The sequence below is a fragment of the Canis lupus genome, chromosome 36, assembly GCF_011100685.1.
Source record: "Canis lupus familiaris isolate Mischka breed German Shepherd chromosome 36, alternate assembly UU_Cfam_GSD_1.0, whole genome shotgun sequence".
In the NCBI taxonomy this organism is placed as follows: domain Eukaryota; kingdom Metazoa; phylum Chordata; class Mammalia; order Carnivora; family Canidae; genus Canis; species Canis lupus.
In genome coordinates, this window is record NC_049257.1 from 18,523,196 (window position 1) to 18,544,137 (window position 20,942).

Consider the following 20,942-nt stretch of genomic DNA (forward strand, 5'->3'; position numbering starts at 1 on the left):
TGTTCTAATGCATCTTATTGTGAATCTTCAGCAAATAAAACTTCATGTATGAGCTCATGATGTGCTTTGCTGCCAGAAAGTCACAGACTCTGTGGGAAGCTCTTTATCTTCCCAGCAGTCAGTTCTCTGAGAACATCAGTGCAGCTACTGTAGTTACCTGTAGATTACTTGTATTTTCTCACATCTGTGTCCAGCAATCTAAACCATGATGATAAAGGGTCATTAGGTTTTGAGTGAGGAAGGGGATGGACTAGACAATTTGCTCTGATAAGCTCCTTGTTGGGAGCTCCAGTTTAGAATGTGAAATGTTGGATATGTACAGTTTTACACTGGAAGGAAAAAAGAATTTCACTTTTCTACACTAACAATTAAAAATGATGCAGTTTAATGTCTCACTATACTCTGTTGATTCACATTTTATTTGGGGGATTTATAATTAAAAGTATTTAAGAGAAATAATTTTGTGCTTGTAAAATGGACGTCTACGCTCTATTAGCCACAAAGAATTCAGGTACAATTACTAAGATAACTGCTGTTTGGAGCACAGCAAAGCAATTTCCCGCAGTGGGACTTACAGTTCAATTTACCAGTTGGGCAAATATTTTGTGCTCTGTAGTGGCCTAGAGAGTTAAAAGCTATAGGTAACATTCGAGCAGTGTTATACCTGGAGAAAAGTTTCTTCAATCCAAACGGATGGTTTAGATTTCAAAGCAAATAGAATATCCTAAAAACATTTCCTCAAATTAATATTATATAATTTTAAAACTAACACAAAATATAGTTGTCACAGAAACTCTGACTGACCTCCTGCCCTTCCTAAAACACGGCTCATCATTTAGAACTCAACACTGTATTTTATTTTTGTATTTGTGTTGGATCATAAATCATTCTGATACTTAATCACATTTTCCTAGTAATCAGCTGATAGAATATGTTATATTCTTGATTAGATTATAGAATAGGAATACTAATTACTTAATTTTGAATGGCTTAGAATAATAGTGTCAGGTTACAGAAATATAAAAAAGAAAAAAATTTCATATCCTTCAGTTATTATGTGGCACACCATAAAGGTAGAATGACAGAAGTATTTTAGTTTAGGAAAAGCAACGGGGGCTTTAAAAAAATGCTTGCTAAATTTGCATTCATAATTTACCTCTTATTTAGGTATGCTTATTTAGTATAATATTGTGTCTTCTACCCATCTTCCACCAAAAGGAATTTTAAGAGGTTAACAGTAACTAGAACAAATAAGACCTTGCCCTAGCTCAAAAAACTATATTAAAATTATAAAAGTATATGAATAAAATTATCTAATATTTTAAAAGGAAACATCAAGTAGTGGTTTGGTTGTTTTTGGAAATAGTCTTAAAATGGTTATTCTCATTTGGGTCATTTGAAGGTTTTCCAATGCTGCTGGAGAAGAAAAATAAAAATGCTTGTTGTCAGAGTTGTTTGGTAGCATTAAACACAAGTGAGCTATATTTTCCAACAGGTAAAGGATAAATTAAGCATTTAAAAAATTCCTGTTCTTCCTTCCGATTACATGAATTGTCTATGAAAGACCATAAGACGAGGGAGATGTCACTATTACCACTGAACAGATGTTTTTAAAAATAAAATTATTGTAAAATACAACATTTGGGTAACTAACATTAACATCTTAAGGCAATATGAGAACACAAATCCATAATAATTATTCATATACCAAGCCATTGTAAACCTAAATCATTTCTGAAGACCTGAATGTGTCAAGAACTTTGACAATTATGACTGGAGCCAGGAAACTGTAGCAGTGCAGAATTTCTTATGAATTTCTGCAGTTACTTTTTATAAATGCTGTCTTGGATGACAGCTTAATGTGTACCACATGCAATATTTATTCTTCTTCAGTGTCAGACTGTCTAGCCATCCAAGGGAATACAAAGAATGTCACTTATTAGGATAAAAGCACAAGGAAGGTAATCAAGGACATATGTAACATCAGCCAATCATGCCCTATTTCAACATCCTATTCCATTCATAACAGTTCAACAATTATTTGCTTACTGATAACTTGCTTTCAGGCTGTTTGTGTTCACCATAATGGTGGTTTGCATTTATTTTGCTCTTTAGAATTGGACACTTGCTGTGCCATACATGTTTGTCAAAACTTTATATCTTCTGTCAGAAATGGCTTAGCATATCAAATAATTTCTATTTGTCAAGAACTACTAATACAACAATCAGTAGCCCCCGATGTCAATAGGGCACTGAAATAACCATAAAACAGCAAATGTGTAACTACTAAGTATTTTATAGAAAAAAATTCTATAAGTGATATGTAGTAAGAAAGTCATAATTATCAGTTAAGCCACACTCACATTCCTTCCCCTGCTTACGGCTAAGGATGCTTAATACACATTGCTTTTTCTCTTCAGTTTTCCAAAATTATGAGGCCGACGGAACCTCCCAGTGTAATGTGGTAGTCCTTAAACTATGTATCTGAAATGTCTAAGTAATACCAAGTCACAAGAAAAAAAATACTTGGCCACCCATACAAATTTCACTGAATAACAGAGAGAAAATAATGTCCCATCATGGATCATCATCATGAAATGTGTAATTATAGAAACATAATTAATTGCACTTAATCAGAAAACTGGCCAGATATGACTTCAACAATGTGTTCTAGTAACATTTAAAAGCTTTAAAAAGCACTAATTTCCAGAGATCTAGACAACTAAGATGTTTATCTCTGAACATAGGAAAGGAAACAAAAGGTCAATATTCTCTGTATTCTCTCCCTTGGTCTCTTTTTTTTTTCCTCTTCAGTCTCTATCTCAGATTTGGCCTAAAGTAAAATTCTACCATGTGAGAAACATTCCAGACAAACTAATCCACTTAGTGTAACTAAATCACACTAACTAAGCCACTTTAGTGTTTTGTTGTTGTTGTTTTTTTTTCTCCTGACTCTTGGATATTGTATAGATTAGTTTGTGTGGAATGTTTCTCACATCCCAGAACTTCACCTCAGGCTGAATCTCCCCACACCCTCTACCTGTGTCTTGTAATGCAAACAGCATATGTCCCCCTTGTAAGGGACAAAGAGAGTCTTTGGAGTCTTCCAGCACAACAGATAACACTCAAGTGACCAGGTGAACATTCTCTAATACCACTGACGCCAAACACCTTGATGTCAAAGCATGTGACTTCAGGGAATGAATGGCTATGAAGGACACCTGGACTCTGACCAGTTCCTGGACGCCTAAAAAGACATGTGCACCAGACCACAATCATCAGTAAAAACTCCAGACCCTGAGCAAAGATGACTCATGCTGAGATTATAAACTGCCACTAGCTAATAGTTTGTGTAGTATTTAACAGGTGTCTATTAATACTGATTTCCCTTGAAATTTTAAAATAATTTGTGTGCCTAAACAAATTTTTAACTGGATCCTGAACTTTTGTTGTTGTTGTTGTTGTTGTTGTTTTGTTTTGTTTTGGTGAGGGAAAGAGAGAGTAAACAAAAATACAGTGAAAGGAGGGGAAAATATAAGTGATCATATCCTATTTATTTATTTATATTGTATTTATTTATTCATGAGACACACAGAGAGAGAGACAGAGACACAGGCAGAGGGAGAAGCAGGCTTCCTGTGGGAAGCCTGATGTGGGACTTGATCCCGGGCCTCTGGGATCATGCCCTGAGCCAAAGGCAGAGACGATCAACTGCTGAGCCACCCAGGTGTCCCTCCTTGTAAATTTTAAAAGATAGAACACTACAATCTTATAAAAACCAAAAATATGTATATTTAGGAGAAATAAAAGAAAATAGAAAGTCGGTATCTTTTTTTTAATTCAGGTATAATTAACATAGTGTTATATTAGTTTTGGGTGTACAATATAATGATTCAACAATCTATACATTTCTCAGTGCTCATCAAGATAAGGGTACTCTTAATCCTCTTTATCTATTTCACCCATCTCACCACCCACCTCCCCCTGGCACCACCAGTTTGCTCTCTGTACTTGAGTCTTTTTCTCTATGTTCATTTGTTTCTTAAAATTCCACATGAGGGAAATCACATTTGTTTTTCTCTGACTTATTTCACTTAGCACTACACCCTCTAGATCTATACATGTTGTTGCAAATGACAAGATTTCATTTTTATGGCCATGTAATATTCCACTGTATATATATGCCACATCTTCCTTATTCATTCACCTAGGGATGATATTTGGGGTTGCTTCCATGTCTTTGCTATTTGCAAATAAATATGAGATGCACATATCCTTTCAAGTTAGCGTTTTCATTTTTTCTGGGTAAATAATAGTATTTTCTGGGTAAATACTGAATTATTGGATCATTATTTTTCATAGTGACTCGACCAATTTACATTCCCACCAACAATGCATTGAGGATTCCTTTTTTGCCACATCCATGCCAATATTTGTTGTTTCTTGTCTTCTTGATTTTAGCCAATCTGACAGGTATGAGGTGGTATCTCATTGTGGTTTTGATGTGAATTTTCCTGATTAGTGATGTTGAGCATCTTACCATGTCTGTGGGCCATCTATCTGTCTTCTTTGGAAAAATGTCTATTAAGGTCCTCTGCTCATTCTTTAGTTGGATTGTTGGGGGGTTTTTTTGTATGTGTGGCTTTTTTTTTTTTTTTTTTTGGTAATGAGATGTGTAAGTTCTTTACATATTTTGGATATTAACCCCTTACCAGATATATCACTTGCAAATATATTCTCCCATTCAGTAGGTTGCTTTTTGTTTTGTTGGTGGCTGCCTTTGCTGTGCAAAAGCTTTTATTTTGTGTAGATCCCAATAGCTTATTTTTCCTTTTGTTTCCTTTGCGCCTATCTAGAAAAATGTTTATACAGCCTATGTCAAAGAGATTATTGTCTATTTTCTTCTAGGAGTTTTATGGTGTAAGAAAGTAGGTCCAGTTTCATTCTTTTGCATGTAGCTATTTTCTCCGAACCATTTATTGAAGAGACTGTCTTTTATCCACTATATATTCTTGCCTCTTTTGTCATAGTTAATTGACCATATAATATTTATTTTTCTTTATTTCTAATCTAACTGTATGGGTTTCTGTGCAATTTTCACTGGAATGCAACTAACAAAAAAATGTGCACTTCTTATTCCATGAAAGGCTTCCTATAAATCCAATAAAATGTTTTATACCTTTTCTTATGAGCTCAAGATAAAAGATGTCTTTAAAATGTTTAATTAGGTTTCTTATTTTATACTTCTCTAAGTAAATAGGTAAACATTTGCCCTTCAGGATTGTGATGAGGATTAATTCAAATAAGAGAACATATTAGGGGGCACCTGGGTGGCTCGGTTGGTTAAGTATCTGCCTTCGGCTCAGGTCATGAGCCTGGGGTCCTGGGATTGGGCACCATGTCAGGCTCCCTGTTTGGTGGGGAGTCTTCTCCCTCTCCCTCTGCCCCTCCCCTCAGCTTCTGTGCACTCTCTCTCTCTGTCTCAAATAAGTAAACAAAATCTTTAAAAAAAAGAGAACTTTTTATGTAAGCACCCCAAAGTCCAACGTATAAGACATGCTCAATATATAGTAGTATTTTGCTCAAGACTTGGATATATATATACTTACATACACATATACACACATATGTATATACGTTCTTTCCATTATACTGCTATGCGTGAATACAGAATTTAAACAGATTATATAAATTATCTATTTGTTCTTCATCTAATAAGATATGCCACACATGCACATACATGTACATTTCCCTACTCCCGAGAAGGTTTCAAAAACAAATCCAAGTTACTGAAAATGCAAGGAAATAGAACAAATTACTATGTGGTTAAAAACAAACACACAAACAACCAAGCAGTAGAATAAAGTACTTATCTTAAAAAATGGTTAATATGTATTTTCTATGTAAAAATATATAAGTACTTTAACTATTGCCCCTATAAAGGGCTATTAAATTGCTACATGTTTGGAACATAGTTTTTAATGACAAATTCATGAAAATCAAAATAAGGTTTAGGTAACCATTTTTATATTCCCTTCAGTTGGCATTCTCTAATCAGGTTATAGTGAATTTTTAGCTTCAAATTTCACAGTGCATTAACTGTTTAACAACAACAAAACCTTATCTAAATGAAATTTATAGTGACAGGAAATATAACTAGTATATGACCTATTGCTCAGGCCTTGTCTACCTTTCCCACTACCAAGGGCCCAAAGCTGAGATACTGTGGTATAGTAGTAAAAGATCATGGGCTCAGGAGATAAACTGCTTAGGTTTGAATCTTGGCACCACTGACTGGCTATGCAACCTTGGCCAAGCTCCTCAATTGCTATATACTTGCTTTGCCTTCCTTAAAATAACAATGGTACAGATTCTATAAGGTTTTGGGGAGTCTTAAATGTAACTGGAATACACTTAAGTGTTCAGTAAGTGTTGACTTTATGCTGACTACAACTAATGCAACATTTTAGGTATATGAATTTGTTGTTATTCTAATTTATAATATTCATTCACTTCCCTTTCATTTACATTTACACATCAACTCCTTCCCCCCTAGCAGTGTAGAATTATTCTTAACAAATTGTATGTTATGCTGGGGGCGGGGGAGGAGGCAAATTCCACTTACCATATTCATATATATAAAATCATCTGTGATTATAGCTATGTTTCTGGGGTCTATGCTGTACTACTATTTTAGACATGGAACTTCAAGTAATTTTTAGCTTTAATTTCAATAAAAGCCACTGTATTTTCTCTAACAAAATTTTTACATATGGTATACGCTTAAAAATGGATGCTAAGGTGAGTGCAAAAATATATTGCTGTAACAATATTTTATAGTTAATAAAATGATAAGGCAAGGCAAAAAACACCAACAGCTAAAGCATATTATCCTAAGAAAGGCACACAGTTGTCATCTTGACAAATATCTCCTTTTATTAACATTAAACAATTTGGTGGAGATGATACTTTGAGATAAAACACAGCAGAATGCTCAAGTTAAAGCAATATTTTCAAAGACATCTGAAAATTCAAAAATATATCTTGTTCTGTTGTGTGGAATAGGCATAAATATTCAAGTCAAATGGATTTATTTCTACTACTTGCCTGCTACAAGAACTTGGGAATGTTTTATAATCTCTCTAACTGGCCTCTCTATAAAATGGGCATGATAATATCTATGTTTCAGAAATGTTCATAAAATTTTCCCATGTTTCATCTACTATTAGCATCTTACCAATTTCTAAGCTCAAAAGGGTGCCTACCACATAGCAGGCGCTCAATAATAAATGATGGTTTGCCATGTATGTCTTTTGGTTTGGTATAGGAAAAGCTAAGTCAGTGTCATTTAATGGGAGGGTAGGGGTAAAACTGACAAAAGAAAAATGGCACCATTTAAGGCAACAATTTTAAATATAAATTATATATGAAAAATACTAATCACTTTCATGTTTCACATAGCCAGACATGCTCTTGGCAAAAAATCTTTTGAAATATCATTTAAAAAAAGGAAAAAAGTAAAAAAATGATCACCGATAGTTATTATTTTCCTTTTAAATATTACAACTAAACCCAATGATACCTTGATGTCTTTTACAGACTATAGTTTATTTTTTTTTAATTTTTAAAAAGATTTATTTATTTATTTGAGAGAGAGAGAGCGAACACGTGCACACGCATGAGTAGGAGGGAGTGGGAGCAGGGAGGGGGAGAGCAGACTTTCCCAGAGCAGGGAGCCTGACACAGGACTCAATCCCAGAATGCTGGGATCATGGATCATGACCTGAGCCAAAGGCAGACGCTTTACCAACTGAGCCATACAGACACCCCTATATAGTTCTTTTCAAAAGAATTTCTAAGGAAAACGTTGATAATCATCAGGAATATTGATCACTATTTCTTGATCTTAATGACAAATATTTAAAGTACTGAAAAGGTACCTTTGTATCTTTATTAATGGAAACACTGATTTCATTTACCTTTTGGCTAACGTAACCCATTCTTAACCTAAACTGCAGATTTCTTAGTTCAATGATGAAAAGGTTTCATTTTAAAAAGTGAAAAATCAATTCAAGGCCAAAATAGTACAGTGTTGTGTGGGCCAGGTTGAGATATGTCTGAGGATCCGATGAACTAATGTAAATTATGTTACAAACCTTTGACAAATGTTAAGTTGCTATTTTTAAAAAATATATTTTTTTTAAATAATCTTTATCCCCAACATGGAGCTCAAATTTACAAGCCCAAGATCAAGAGTCACAAGCTCTGCCAACTGAGCCACCCAGGCATCCCCAAAGTAAATCTATATATTTGCAAACACAATTTACTTCAAAGGTTATTTAAAACATTTGGCAATCTAAGATCTTTCTGGACTCTTAAAAAATTATCACAAACCAGAAAATAAATGATGGCCATTCTTCAAACCCTGAATTCAAAATATTTAGGATATGTTTTAAAATCTATTTATTTGCAATGCATTTGAATAAGAATTTATAAAGTTCTTTTCAAGCAGTTGTTTTCAGATTTAACTCTTTTTTTTTCAATGCTCTGTCATGCATGCCTTTGCATTTGCTATTCCCTCTCCCTGGACTGAGTTTCCCTCAGATTCTCTCACGGCGAACTCTCTTACTTCATAAAGTCCTTTTTTGACTATCCTAACTAAAATGGCACCCCCTTTTACCCTGTCTTATTTTTATTCATTGTTTTAATCATCTCCTGCCATTAAATATTAAATATTTCTTCACTGGTTGTCTATTATCCCATGAGACTATAAGCCTTAATGGGGCAACGACTTTTTCTATTTACCATCTAGAATGGTTGGTAGTTAACACACAGAAGGCCCAATGATTATTTGCTTAGAAAAGGAAAAGGAAAACATTGTAACCACATCCTCAAGGAGTTCATAGTCTTCATAAGAAACATAAACTTGAAATTTATACTCATAATTACAATTTTTATGAAATGAAATTTTAAGAAAGCATTTAAAAGACTGAATGGATACCAATGTGCAGCCCTAATCCTTATAGATAGGAGTGTACTCAAAGTTCCTAAGTCAGTTATCTTAGAACATTTTTTTTTTAATTTTTATTCATTTATGATAGTCACACAGGGAGAGAGAGAGAGAGGCAGAGACACAGGCAGAGGGAGAAGCAGGCTCCATGCACCGGGAGCCTGATGTGGGATTCGATCCCAGGTCTCCAGGATCACGCCCTGGGCCAAAGGCAGGCGCCAAACCACTGTGCCACTCAGGGATCCCAGAACATATTTTTAAGGAGAATTTAAAAACTGGTGATAAAAATGGTCACAGATACCAAAATGTGGCTCACTCAAACTGTACTATTTCTACTATGTTGTGAATTAAGTAGGCTTTTGAGGGTATTTCTTAATCTAATATTTTTGATGGGGAAATGCTTTCCAGGTCACATCCAAATAAAAAAATGTAATAGCTTGTAATACAACTAGCCTCAAAAAATAGATATGCCAATTCTACACAGAGATTTTATTTCCACTTTGTTCTCATTCTAGCCAAAGCAATAGCTGCTCACTATGAGGAAAGCCGGGAAAATGGTGAGCCCCCCAAAAAGACTTGTTTTCAAGGAGTAGAGGTATGAGAGAGGGGATGAGAGTAGGGGAAAGATCAGGTCTTACCTCCAACCCAGCCATAAAAGTTTCTCATCAATTGGGTATTTGCAACCTATGAAACGCTATATATAGTTTCACAGAAAAAAATCCTACCATGACAAATCTATACATGAGGGTTGAGAAAGTACTAGATAGGTATCTGCCTGGGCATCTTTTCTTTGTGAATTTGCTGTAACTTAATTCATTAAAATCATAAAATTCTAGCACTGGAAGAGGGAATCTTACAGATGGTCTTATTCTTTACTAACCTTCACCGCCTCACCTCCCCCCCGCCCCCAAACACAGACATTCAAAAATAGAGAAAAATGAAATGAGAGACAGGAGATCACAATGGAACTATCTAAAAGGCTTTTTAAACGACCTTTTTTTTTTAAAAAAAAAAAGATTTGTTTATTTATTCATGAGAGACACAGAGAGGTAGAGACATAAGCAGGGGAAGAAGCAGGCTCCCTGCAGGGAGCCCAATGTGGGACTTGATCCTGAATCCCAGGATCATGCCCTGAGCCGAAGGCAGATGCTCAACCGCTGACCCACCCAGGCATCCCTAAATGACCATTTCTTTAAAAAATTATGTTATTGTAATAATTAAACAATGATTTCATCTAATGGAAGCCAAGAAATAACAATAAAATCCTCTAAGCTGCCAATGGTAAAGTGACAGGGTCCAATCTGAGAAGATGATAGGGGCAAAGTCATGGAAGATGGTGGTGATTGATACCATGGGAGTTTTATTGTTACTGCTACTGTAAAACAGAGATGATTTTTGGTTGTTCATTTTGTTTTGGAGGACAACTGTTTCAAAGCATGGAATTACAGCTGTAAACATATATACATTTTATTCCTTTATCCATATAATGAAAAGAAAAAAAACAAGGGAATATATCCAGAAGATACATTTAGAAGACTAAACAAGTCCTTTTTCTATTATTGTATTCATTTTGAGTTATGGTAATTTAGGAAATACTGTGTATACAGAACATATTTTATGTGAACATTCTGATGAATTGTCTTCAGTACATGAAAAACTAGGTAATTTGCTTGCAGTCAAAGAGCTAGTTAGCAGCAAATAAGGACCACAATACTAATTCTTCAAATTCCAAAGCAGCAATATTCTTTATATACCAAAATTCCTCATAATATATACACTACCTAATTTACAAATAGACTATATGCTCAAAGTTTCTTAGAATTCATTTTTTTTAAGGATTTTTTTAAAATTTTATTTTTAGAAAGAGAGCGCAAGTAAGCAGGGAGGGGCAGAAGAAGAGAGAGAGAGAGAGAGAATCCCAAACAGGTTCCATGCTCAGCCCCTTTTTATAAAAAAAAAAAAAAGTTAATTCCAGTACAGTTAACATACAGTGTTATATTGGTTTCAGGTGTAGAACAGAGTAATTCAACAGTACTATACATTACTCACTGCTCATCATGATAAGTATACACTTTAGTCCCATCACCTATTTCACACATCCCCCTTTTGACCTCCCCTCTAGTAACAGAACACTTATTTTTTAAAAGAGCTTTAGTCTCTTAAAGCTAGAAACAATTCTGTAAAACGATTCCTTGTCATATGCAGTGAAATTCCTCAGCTACTTAAAGAAAGATAAATGTCCTGACATATTTGATAAGTTGTATCACTCATAAATCAGTAAGTCAACAGATGTGCTAATGAAAATAACAACTGACCCTCCCAAAGGTATCACTTTCTCAAATTCATGTACCATTTTGCAAATAGAAATTACTGTCTATAAATAGTACTGGAGAAAAATAAAAATAAGCTGGGGCAAATTCCTAAAATGCAGAGTACAGTGAGTAGCATTATAAATAGCATTATATTCCTATAAAAAGATGTGATTTCTTCTATAATTATCTTTTTCATAATATGGAATCAGAGTTAGTCCAATTTCATTAGGACTAAGCATTCTAGGGTACTCACATCATTTGATAAGAATATGAAATATCTGAAAGAGTACCCAAAATCCATTTAATGAAAACCAGAAAGAAATTCACAAGTATTATTACATATACATATATGTACAAACGCAAAAGAACATTCTAAGTAAAAAGATTCCTAAATGGGCAAAGGTCTTTTCCCTCCTCCTTCTTTTAGAGTTCTCTTATAATAAAAAAACTGTTTTGCTTTAGTATATTCTTTTTAACTCTCAGATTCTGATCCAAGAAATTAGGAAATAATGAATTCCACAAAATCCATTCACAGGAAATTATTCAAAATTCCAACTCATAATGCATATGATACTGTTTCAAAGCTTTATCATAATACAAACTAAAAAGCAAATAGTCGAGAATCATCTAGTAGCAAAAACAGAAGAACTGTAAAACGAAGGGGTCTCAAGAAAAATTTTTAGATTTATAACTTAAGTAAAATTAAGAATATTTTGTACAGAAGTTCACCAATTTTGTCAACCCCATATTAAAAAAAATTGCTTAGTTTAGACTTCCAGAATTTCCTTGATGTGCCCTATCACCCCTTCATATCTCTCAAAAGGGCAAATAAGCACTAGTCTTCATAAAGGAATTCCCATTTAAAAAGTATTTGATTTATGAAAATCATTATAAATTATAGCTTATAAAATTTAATTCAGATAAAAAAAAACCCATGTTAATATACACCTACCAGTATTATGCTGTGATTTGAAGTAGGTAGAAAAGAACTCAGAATAAATAATGTATTCTCATAGGCTTCACAATGTTAGGCATTTCAAGATGAAGGTGATAGAACAACCCCCCAAAACTATATGAACTACAAATGTTAAAAAATAAAAATTATAATCCCCCCAAAATATTGCACAGGTATTTCAGGGCTTTTCATTTGCCAGACTCATCATGTATGATAAAAACATTTAAAAATCTCACACATGTGAATCTTGCTTTATACAATAGGGTATGTTCCTGAAAACTTTGTGAGTTAAACCTAATTCCAAATCTGCTTGAGAAGCTCCTAAACTAAAATGAATAATTTCTTTAGGAAAAACTACTTATTCTCATTTTATCTGTTTCAAGTAAATCAAATGTGTAACAATGTGATTTTTTCAGCATAAATTTCCAGATTCTGTAAATAATCTTGTCAGAAATTGATGACTTCTTAGAATAGTTTTATAGAAATAGTTTACATTTATAGATATATGTATGTACATGTGTATACATATTGTGTATATACATATATAAACACAAAATTACATATAAAAAAATGAACATACTTCCTTCTTCATGCAGGGTTGCTGAGACACAGTCCCTATAATTCTCACACACAATTCAAGAAATCAAAAAAAAGTGGATTTATTCTGTGATTCTCCCCTTAACCAGGCACACAATGTATAGTACTGCCAAACTATTTTTAGTTATTGTATACAAATTATATGGAAAACTAACAAAAGCAGGAAAGTGGGGATGAGGGGGCTGAATCACAGACTAGTAAGAATTAATAAAACCTTTTTCTATTGAGAATTCACTCAGTGAAATTGACACACTGCCCTTAATTACACAACAGCTTAAAAGATAGTAAATATCTGTCTACATATATTGAATCAATTTCAATACCCAAATTAACTGACTCATATAATATTAATAGTCAAAGGGTAATGTTTAGTGACCACAAATGCAAACATACATGTTTACACACACATGCACACAAGTCTTAATGTCTTAAATGTTAGTTATATTTTCCAGTTGAATATTATCATGTAGTATAATAACCAATAAAATAAAATGGAATAAAATGGAATTATCCTTTACCAATAGTTTTAATAAAGACAGGGGCAAGAGGGCAGCCTGGGTGGCTCAGCGGTTTAGTGCCACCTTCAGCCCAGGGCATGACCCTGAGGACCCAGGATTCAAGTCCCATGTGGGCTCCCTGCATGGAGCCTGCTTCTCCCTCTACCTGTGTCTCTGCCTCTCTCCTCTCTCTCTTTTTCTGTGTGTGTGTGTCTCTCATGAAAAAATAAATAAATATAATCTTAAAAAAAAAAAAGATGGGCAAGAGAACACAAAAATGAAACATAATTAGAAGCTATGTAAGTATACAAAATATCTAAAATTAGTTTACTGATTTCATAACTGGATGGCATATATTCCTTACAGAGCAACAAAGGTGCAAAGACTGAAATTTAAACTCTAATCAAGCAATGGTTTGACAGTTCTAATGTCCTACACCTGCCTGTTACCATAACTCAATAGGCAATCTCAAATGAAAATTAATAGTGCATATAGTACAATTTTAGTTATAAGTAACAACTGATCGTGTTTAGGAAATGAAATTCTCAAGTGTTCAGAAGTCACTGGCACTCACAAAGACAACAACTTCTGCATTCAAAGAACAGTAATTTATAATAATAAAAAAGGTTTCTGTGGATTCCCCTTATAAGATCTTGATTACTGTCATCTAATCATAACACAACTGTAACTAACCTGGCTGCCATGTCAGCTTCTCTTCAAGGGGCTAGTTCTCAATCATAAATCAACCAAATGACTAATTCAACATTGTTAAAACCAGTGAGATGTTTGGAACGATTCCAGTTTTTTACATCTTTCAAAAGGTCAATGTACCTACTCAGTTACAAACTAGACTTATCTTTCAAAATGCTTCCTTCTTTTCTAGGATTGAAAAACAATGTTACCATTTAAATTTAAAATAAACTTTAATAGTAATTAAAATGTTCATGATGTCTGAAATGGTGACCCACTAAACTATAGTTTCCTATAGTCTTCCTCTTAGGGCCAAAATCACGAATCCCTCCTTCTCCTCTTTCCTGACCATTTAGAATAGTTTTCTACATCTAAAAAACCCATGAAAATATTTATTACTGCTTCTTGCATCAGTCTTAAGTTGCTATAGTAATATTACATAATAACCTTAAAAATATATACACTTTTTCTTTTGCTAAAGGAGCAACTAATGCAAATGAAGCTTAGATACAAACGCTCCCCAAAAATGAGATGCTAACACAGATTAAAAGGATTTAGTAGTTAAAATGTATCTTAACTATTTTCATCTGCTTGCAGTGTTATAAACGATGAAAACCAGTGTTCGTATCCTTCATAATAAAAATTTATTCTGCACTTTAATACAAAGGCTATGTTGCATAAACAGAGGATTTAAAGCTGTAGCAGAATGGCTGAATGAAAGGAAAATGGCAATCTTTCTGGCTCCAGTAGATGCCATTCCCTATCACACAATGTTTCCCACTCATAAATACATGACAAATACTTCCTCAATCATTTTTTACGAGCAGGGATGCACAGGGGGTAGTCAATGGCTAGCTTGAGGGAAAATAGGAACAGCAGGCGGCAGAAACTGTACAGAAAATGGCTATGTGGTAAATTCTCTTCTGGAACATCACTCAGTTACCCAGTCTTTGATCTTTCAGCTACAATTACACTAACTTCCACAAGATCTGATCCCCCCCCCCCCACCAAACATACACACAACCTCAAACCAGATCATTAGATATATATAAAATCTAAAATTTGGTTTTATAAATAGGATGACCCATACCTCTACATTTTTATAAATTAAAATTTGCTATTTAGACAAGAGTTTGCTTTCAATTGGCTATAACCATATCATCATCACAACTGGTCTCACAAAAAACATGGGGTGTCTGGCGACAGCTAAATCACAGACTGGCGTCTCCCAAGCAGTCTGTCTACCATTAGGGTCTGGGAAATGGTATTTACTATACAATTAGAGCCAGGGAGTTCTACCTGTAATCATCCAAATACAGGTGTGAGAAGCCCCTTTGGGCAAGGAAACTGACTCATCCCTTTTCATGTAAACTTTGATGTCTGTATTGTTTCATGAAGCCTCAGGAAACCTTACCATTCATACCACGATGATTTATTAACTGAGGTCAAGCAATAAATTTTAAAATTCTTTCCCAGGGATAACAATTTTTAACACATTAATCATCAAATTTATAAGAATTTGAAGTAAGACAGTACTGATTATTTTACAGTTAATTTTCTACTGGAGGACACTGACCAGTCAGAACTGAATTTTCACGTTAAGTTTATGCTTTCTAGAACACTACCAATAAAGAAGACAAATTCAGTTTCCTATCAGGAACACAAAATGTCTTAAAGTAATATCAACAGGGCATTTTTAGTTGCAGTAATTTCACAGAATTTATTCTAATCATTTATTGGAGTTAACCATCTGACATTAATTATTGTTTTGGCTTCCAGTCTATGAATGTTTATTTTTCAGTTTAAAGCTTCTCACTCTTTGATATCATATGGAAATGAGAATTTTTAATGGAAAATTGAAACCATGTGCATCTAAGTACTTAATGAAGTACAGGGAAAAACCGACAATATATTTTAGGAGAACGCAGATATTTTGCTGTGGATAGTTTTGATTTGTTTGTATGACTTAATAGTATAAAATACTGAGGGTCCAGTGAGGCAAGTCAAAGTGAGTGCAATGCCAAATGTGTACATGCCCACATGTTACATGAACATATGAGTTTTTGAAGTTACTAGTTAACGAAAAGAAACCTTGTACATGGGTTACATCATGTCAAAAATGATAACACATGAATGCACAGTTTTTACCTTTGTACACTTTAAAAGTATTTGAAACAGATACCTGATCTTCCTCTCCCCCTCTCACACACAGTTTTTTAAATTAAAAATAAACTTTTTTTTAAGCATTTGGTCTGGATTTTAAAAGTTACCCCTAGCTATAATCTCAAGTGCATATTTTAAGGCTACATGTAACACAGTATCAACACAGTTAGAAATTCCCAGTTTAAAAAGTTTAATTGCTCTAACTACACTTATTCTCATTTTGCAAAGGAAACAAACAATAATGTCTATTAAATTTAAATTTAATAAGTAAATTCGCATGATTCAATATTGTCTAATTTAATTCTGTTTGTTTTTTCTTAAGTTCTCTCAGTGTAGATCAATTAGGAGATTCATCTCAGAATGTTCAAAACCAGACAAAGCTTTCTTAACCATTTTAAACTTTTTATTAATGAGAAAGATATTAAAATCTAACATAGCAGTAAGTTCACATGTATATGTGTTTGTGTGTGTAGAGATAGGATATGCCTGCATATTTCTGAGGGGAGAAAACTTACCATTTGTTTTTCTTTCTAATGTAGTCTTTTTCAGAAAGATTAACCAAGTAGACCATTGGTTTTGAAGTCAGAAATAAGTGTTTATTCAACACTTCGATCTACAGTGAGAGATAAAGAATCCTTTTTAAAAGTTGAGTAAGTCATTGAATAACTTGAAAGTAAACTCTTTTCAAACAAGTAGCCATTTTCATTTTCCTAATTCTTGTTTCTAAGAGATCAGCAGTTATGAAATATCATGAGTAGGGGGAGAGAAAATATAACAAGCCTGGGGATAAGCAATCATTGATAGAAATAAAGTTTAACTAGATATTAACAATAATAAAATATAAAATAATGAAAAATCTAAATTGTTCTCTAAGAAATCAAAGCCAAGCCAGAAAGAGAAGGCATGATATTTGTAACTTACCTCTTTGTCGTTCCAATCATGATAGAAGCGAACAGGTTTCTTTTGATCTATAACCCAGGATTTGACTTTGCACATTATATCCTGCACAATATTGAGAAAAAAAAGTAAATACAAGATGAACACTAGACACTTGGATACTAAATATTAAAATTAAGTTTTCAAATCTTCAAAATAAAGAGTCAGGTTTTTTTGAAAGGGGAACTAAGTCACACACGTAATCATTTTTCAATATCTCATTAAAAATCTAACACCAATAAACATTGTTGTGGCACTAACATTTTAATATATAAAATGTGGAATACTAGCAAAATTAGTAACAGTCTTAAAGATTTCAAGATTATTTCATATACACCAAAGACTGTAAGAGTAAATAATATTTCAACATCACCTAGTGATGCCACTTGCAAAATAAACATGCTATTAGGAAATGGAGGGAGGGGGGATACTGGAAAGAGACTGAATTACAATTTTTTCCTTAAAAAGAAAAACAAATAAAATAGGCGAAATTGAACCTATTATTGATGATTTACCCTCCAAAATATGAAATCAACTGACCAAACCCTTTTAATTCTGAATTAATTTTTTGCCAACACCTTCTTCCTGCCCACTTCTCCTGTCCCTGCTCCAACACCGCCCCCCCACCCAACCTGCCAAAGCCTCCATTACACAATGGCAAGAGCCCTGCACTGGTGACCTCCAACCAGCTGCATTCACTTTCAGAACATCTCTCTCTGCTGGAAATCTAAAGGCCTTTTAGTTAGCAAGCTAGTGTGCATTCAGAAGGAGTAACTGCAGGAAGAGCCCAATGTGCTTTGTTTCTCTAGCCTTTCTTCACAGAAAGATTAATCATCTGTGAAATGGAAACGGCAAACAGCAAGTGACACAAACTGAACCCTTCAAGTCTTTCCTCATCAGTTTTGTGGTTCTGAATCTAAAAGCTGCGTGTGGCAAGGTTCTTCTTACAGGCAGGTGTTAATAAAAGGCTCTTGGGTCTGAAAGGTCAAACTTAGCTCTTCCAGAAGAAGTGCGTTTGAGAGTCATCTGGTTTTTTGTTGTTGTTGTTAAAGATAATTTATGGATATGTTTTAAATATGCATTTCTCACAAATTTATTGTAATACACAATTATTAGTAATAGATTTTTTGGGTTTTCATCGATGTATTTACCATAAATCAGTTATTTTTCTATAAATATCTACTTGTATAAATTACCTCAATATTTAGTATACCTTCCTTCCAAATCTTGCTGTTACCAACAGGAAAAATAAGGAAAAAGCCCTATGTCCTTAGATCCTGATTTGAAACTCTCCAGGAAAAGGACTTCCCACAGATTTTAACAAGGAAGGGGCAAGCTGAAAACTTTTAATGAAATCTAACATGTTCTGCTTAAGAATAATCACTTTTACTCTTCTATAACTGAATTTCACTCATAAATGTTTAAAAGTGGCTAATGTAACACCATTTCCTACAAGGAGAAGATCAAAGTGCTATATTACAAATGCATTATGATTAAAAAAGCCCTGTGCAGCCTTGCTATTAACTGTTCTTTAAACCCTAAAAGGCTTCCCATAGATCTCACTTGGCACTGCATATACAACCTTTGACAAGTAATGTAGACCATTTTTATTCATTGCCTAAAATTGTAGGCAATTATGTGCGTCACACTGGCCACCTGCAAATTCTGAATGCCTGCTCCAGTTGTCAGTGCAAAAAACTAATGTCGGAGGGGATTAATCTAGGGGGAGAGAGTCCTCTTTAATGGCTCCAGCAGGTGAAATGGCCCAGCTGGTTACTATGATGAGTGGCCAGAACAGCTTATGTAGAGACACGCAACAAGATTATACAAAAGAAGGAGAAAACAGTGGTACCATCTTATATTTGGTTCCATTAGTTTTTTCAATTAAAGAAAGAAAAGAGAAGAAAATAGACAAAAGAAAATCAAACCAAAAATAAGGAAGGAAATTAAATTTTAATCATACAAAAAGTGTAAAATACTTTTGTAACTATAAACATTTTTACAAAACCAAAAGGCCTCAATAAATGCTGATCATTAGTGAAGGAATTTCAGTATTTCTCTTTCATTTTAAATTAACTACACAATCACTCCACACATTGAAATCTTATCACAAAATCTTTTTGGCGTTAGTTTTTTCCCCCTCATACCAACACACCATACTACAAATTAGAAACAAATTTGAAAGAGAACTTATAATTAAAGTTCTCAAACAGTATATTCATTAAAGTCACACTCAAACCTTTTAAGAAAAATTTATAGATTATAACCAAATATTTTGACAAGTTGAAAGTAAAAATGTTTTAAAATTTAAAATGTTTTCTTTTTTACCCAGTACTCTTAATTATCTTCATAAGATTCAACAGCCAAGAAAAGACACCTTAGATTATTAAAAGATGCCAGTTTACTTAAGACAAAAAAGACCATTCTCAGATAAGAATTTTACATAAATGATTATTATATGTGATGTGCTATTTCTCTTACAAAAAATTAATTTTAATTTTAGCCAAAAATTAAAAGATGTTTTATGTTCCTTGTCTGAAAAACTTCTAATCATATGAATAAAAACATTTGGACATATTTGTATGTAATATTTAATGGACTAAGTTTTTTCTTATGCTTATATAAACACACATGTTAATACTTATGATGAGAATAACAGGTTCCAGTTAACTGAATATCGTTAACTGAGAAAATAATCTAATACATACTTAACCTACTCCTAACAATTTAGAATACAATAAAAACATAGAGATACCTTAATGCTTGAGGCATCAGAAATTACTTTAAGATTTCATAATTTCATTAGCAGTATCATTATGCAGGAATACAGATGTAGGAGGATAACTTTTGATAACTTTAACAAAGTCCTCACTTTCAAAATCCTATATACATAATGAAGATCAGGAAAAACTTCATGGATATTTGAACTTCTTGGTTATTTTGCTGTGATGAGAATACTGATTGGAGAGGCAACAGCTTAATGCTTAAGTGTGAAAATAAATCCTAGGTCTACCATTAACCAGGTCTGTGATCTATTACTTCATTGATAAACACAGATGATGGCACTATCTACTCCTGGGAATTGTTGTGAAGATCAAAAGAGATAATGTATATAAGGTATATAGCACAGTCCTTGACACAGAGTAAGTTCTCTTTAAATGTGAGCTGTTGACATTGTTATTATGATATTGAAAGATTAAACACTAGTCATCTACAAAATGGCAACATATTCCCTTGGATATTCCCTTAGAGCACATAAGGGAATTCTCCAATCTGAATATTGTTCATTAGTCCTTTTCTTTAAATTTTGTTGAAGATTTGCCAAGAATACTGGCTTTTTTTTTTTAGTGAAATCTCAATTCAGGCTTCTAGTCTTAACATTCTACAAGAACTAGTTTTTACTGAACAACTAACTACCTTTTAACTAAAAAGAAAATCCAAACTTAACCTTGAATTTCTCACTCATATGCTTTGACTCTTCTTACTAATTGTCTCACATTTAACTTAAGAAATGCTTTATTTTCTTAATGTATTTTATTATTGTTGTTAATAGCAGTTGTAATGTTTCTAGGTTCACAGAGAACGTGTGACTTGCCTAAATTCCCATAGCCAGTAAGTGGCAGAGCTAAGATTCAAATTCAGGTATAAATGACTAAGAAATTCATGTTCTGTCCAATCACCTTTGCCTATATGTCTTCCTTCCTGTTCTTCTAGTTGCTCTTTGTTTAGCCTAGTTATTCTTAAGGTTGTTATTCCAGGTCCTCATTCTTGGTCCAAGGTCA

General features: G+C 33.5%; 1 protein-coding gene across 4 annotated transcripts in view; it reads right to left on the reverse strand.

The window, feature by feature from the left end:
• OLA1 (Obg like ATPase 1) overlaps positions 1–20,942 on the reverse strand; it is a 170,099-nt gene that overhangs the window by 31,455 nt on the left and 117,702 nt on the right. For all 4 annotated transcript variants that reach the window (XM_038584878.1, XM_038584881.1, XM_038584879.1 and 1 more), the window contains 2 exons: positions 17,146–17,226; positions 16,740–16,837 (listed from right to left, as the gene is read on the reverse strand). In XM_038584878.1, the coding sequence (XP_038440806.1) occupies positions 16,740–16,837; positions 17,146–17,226 (179 nt within the window). The remainder of the gene's footprint in view (positions 1–16,739; positions 16,838–17,145; positions 17,227–20,942) is intronic.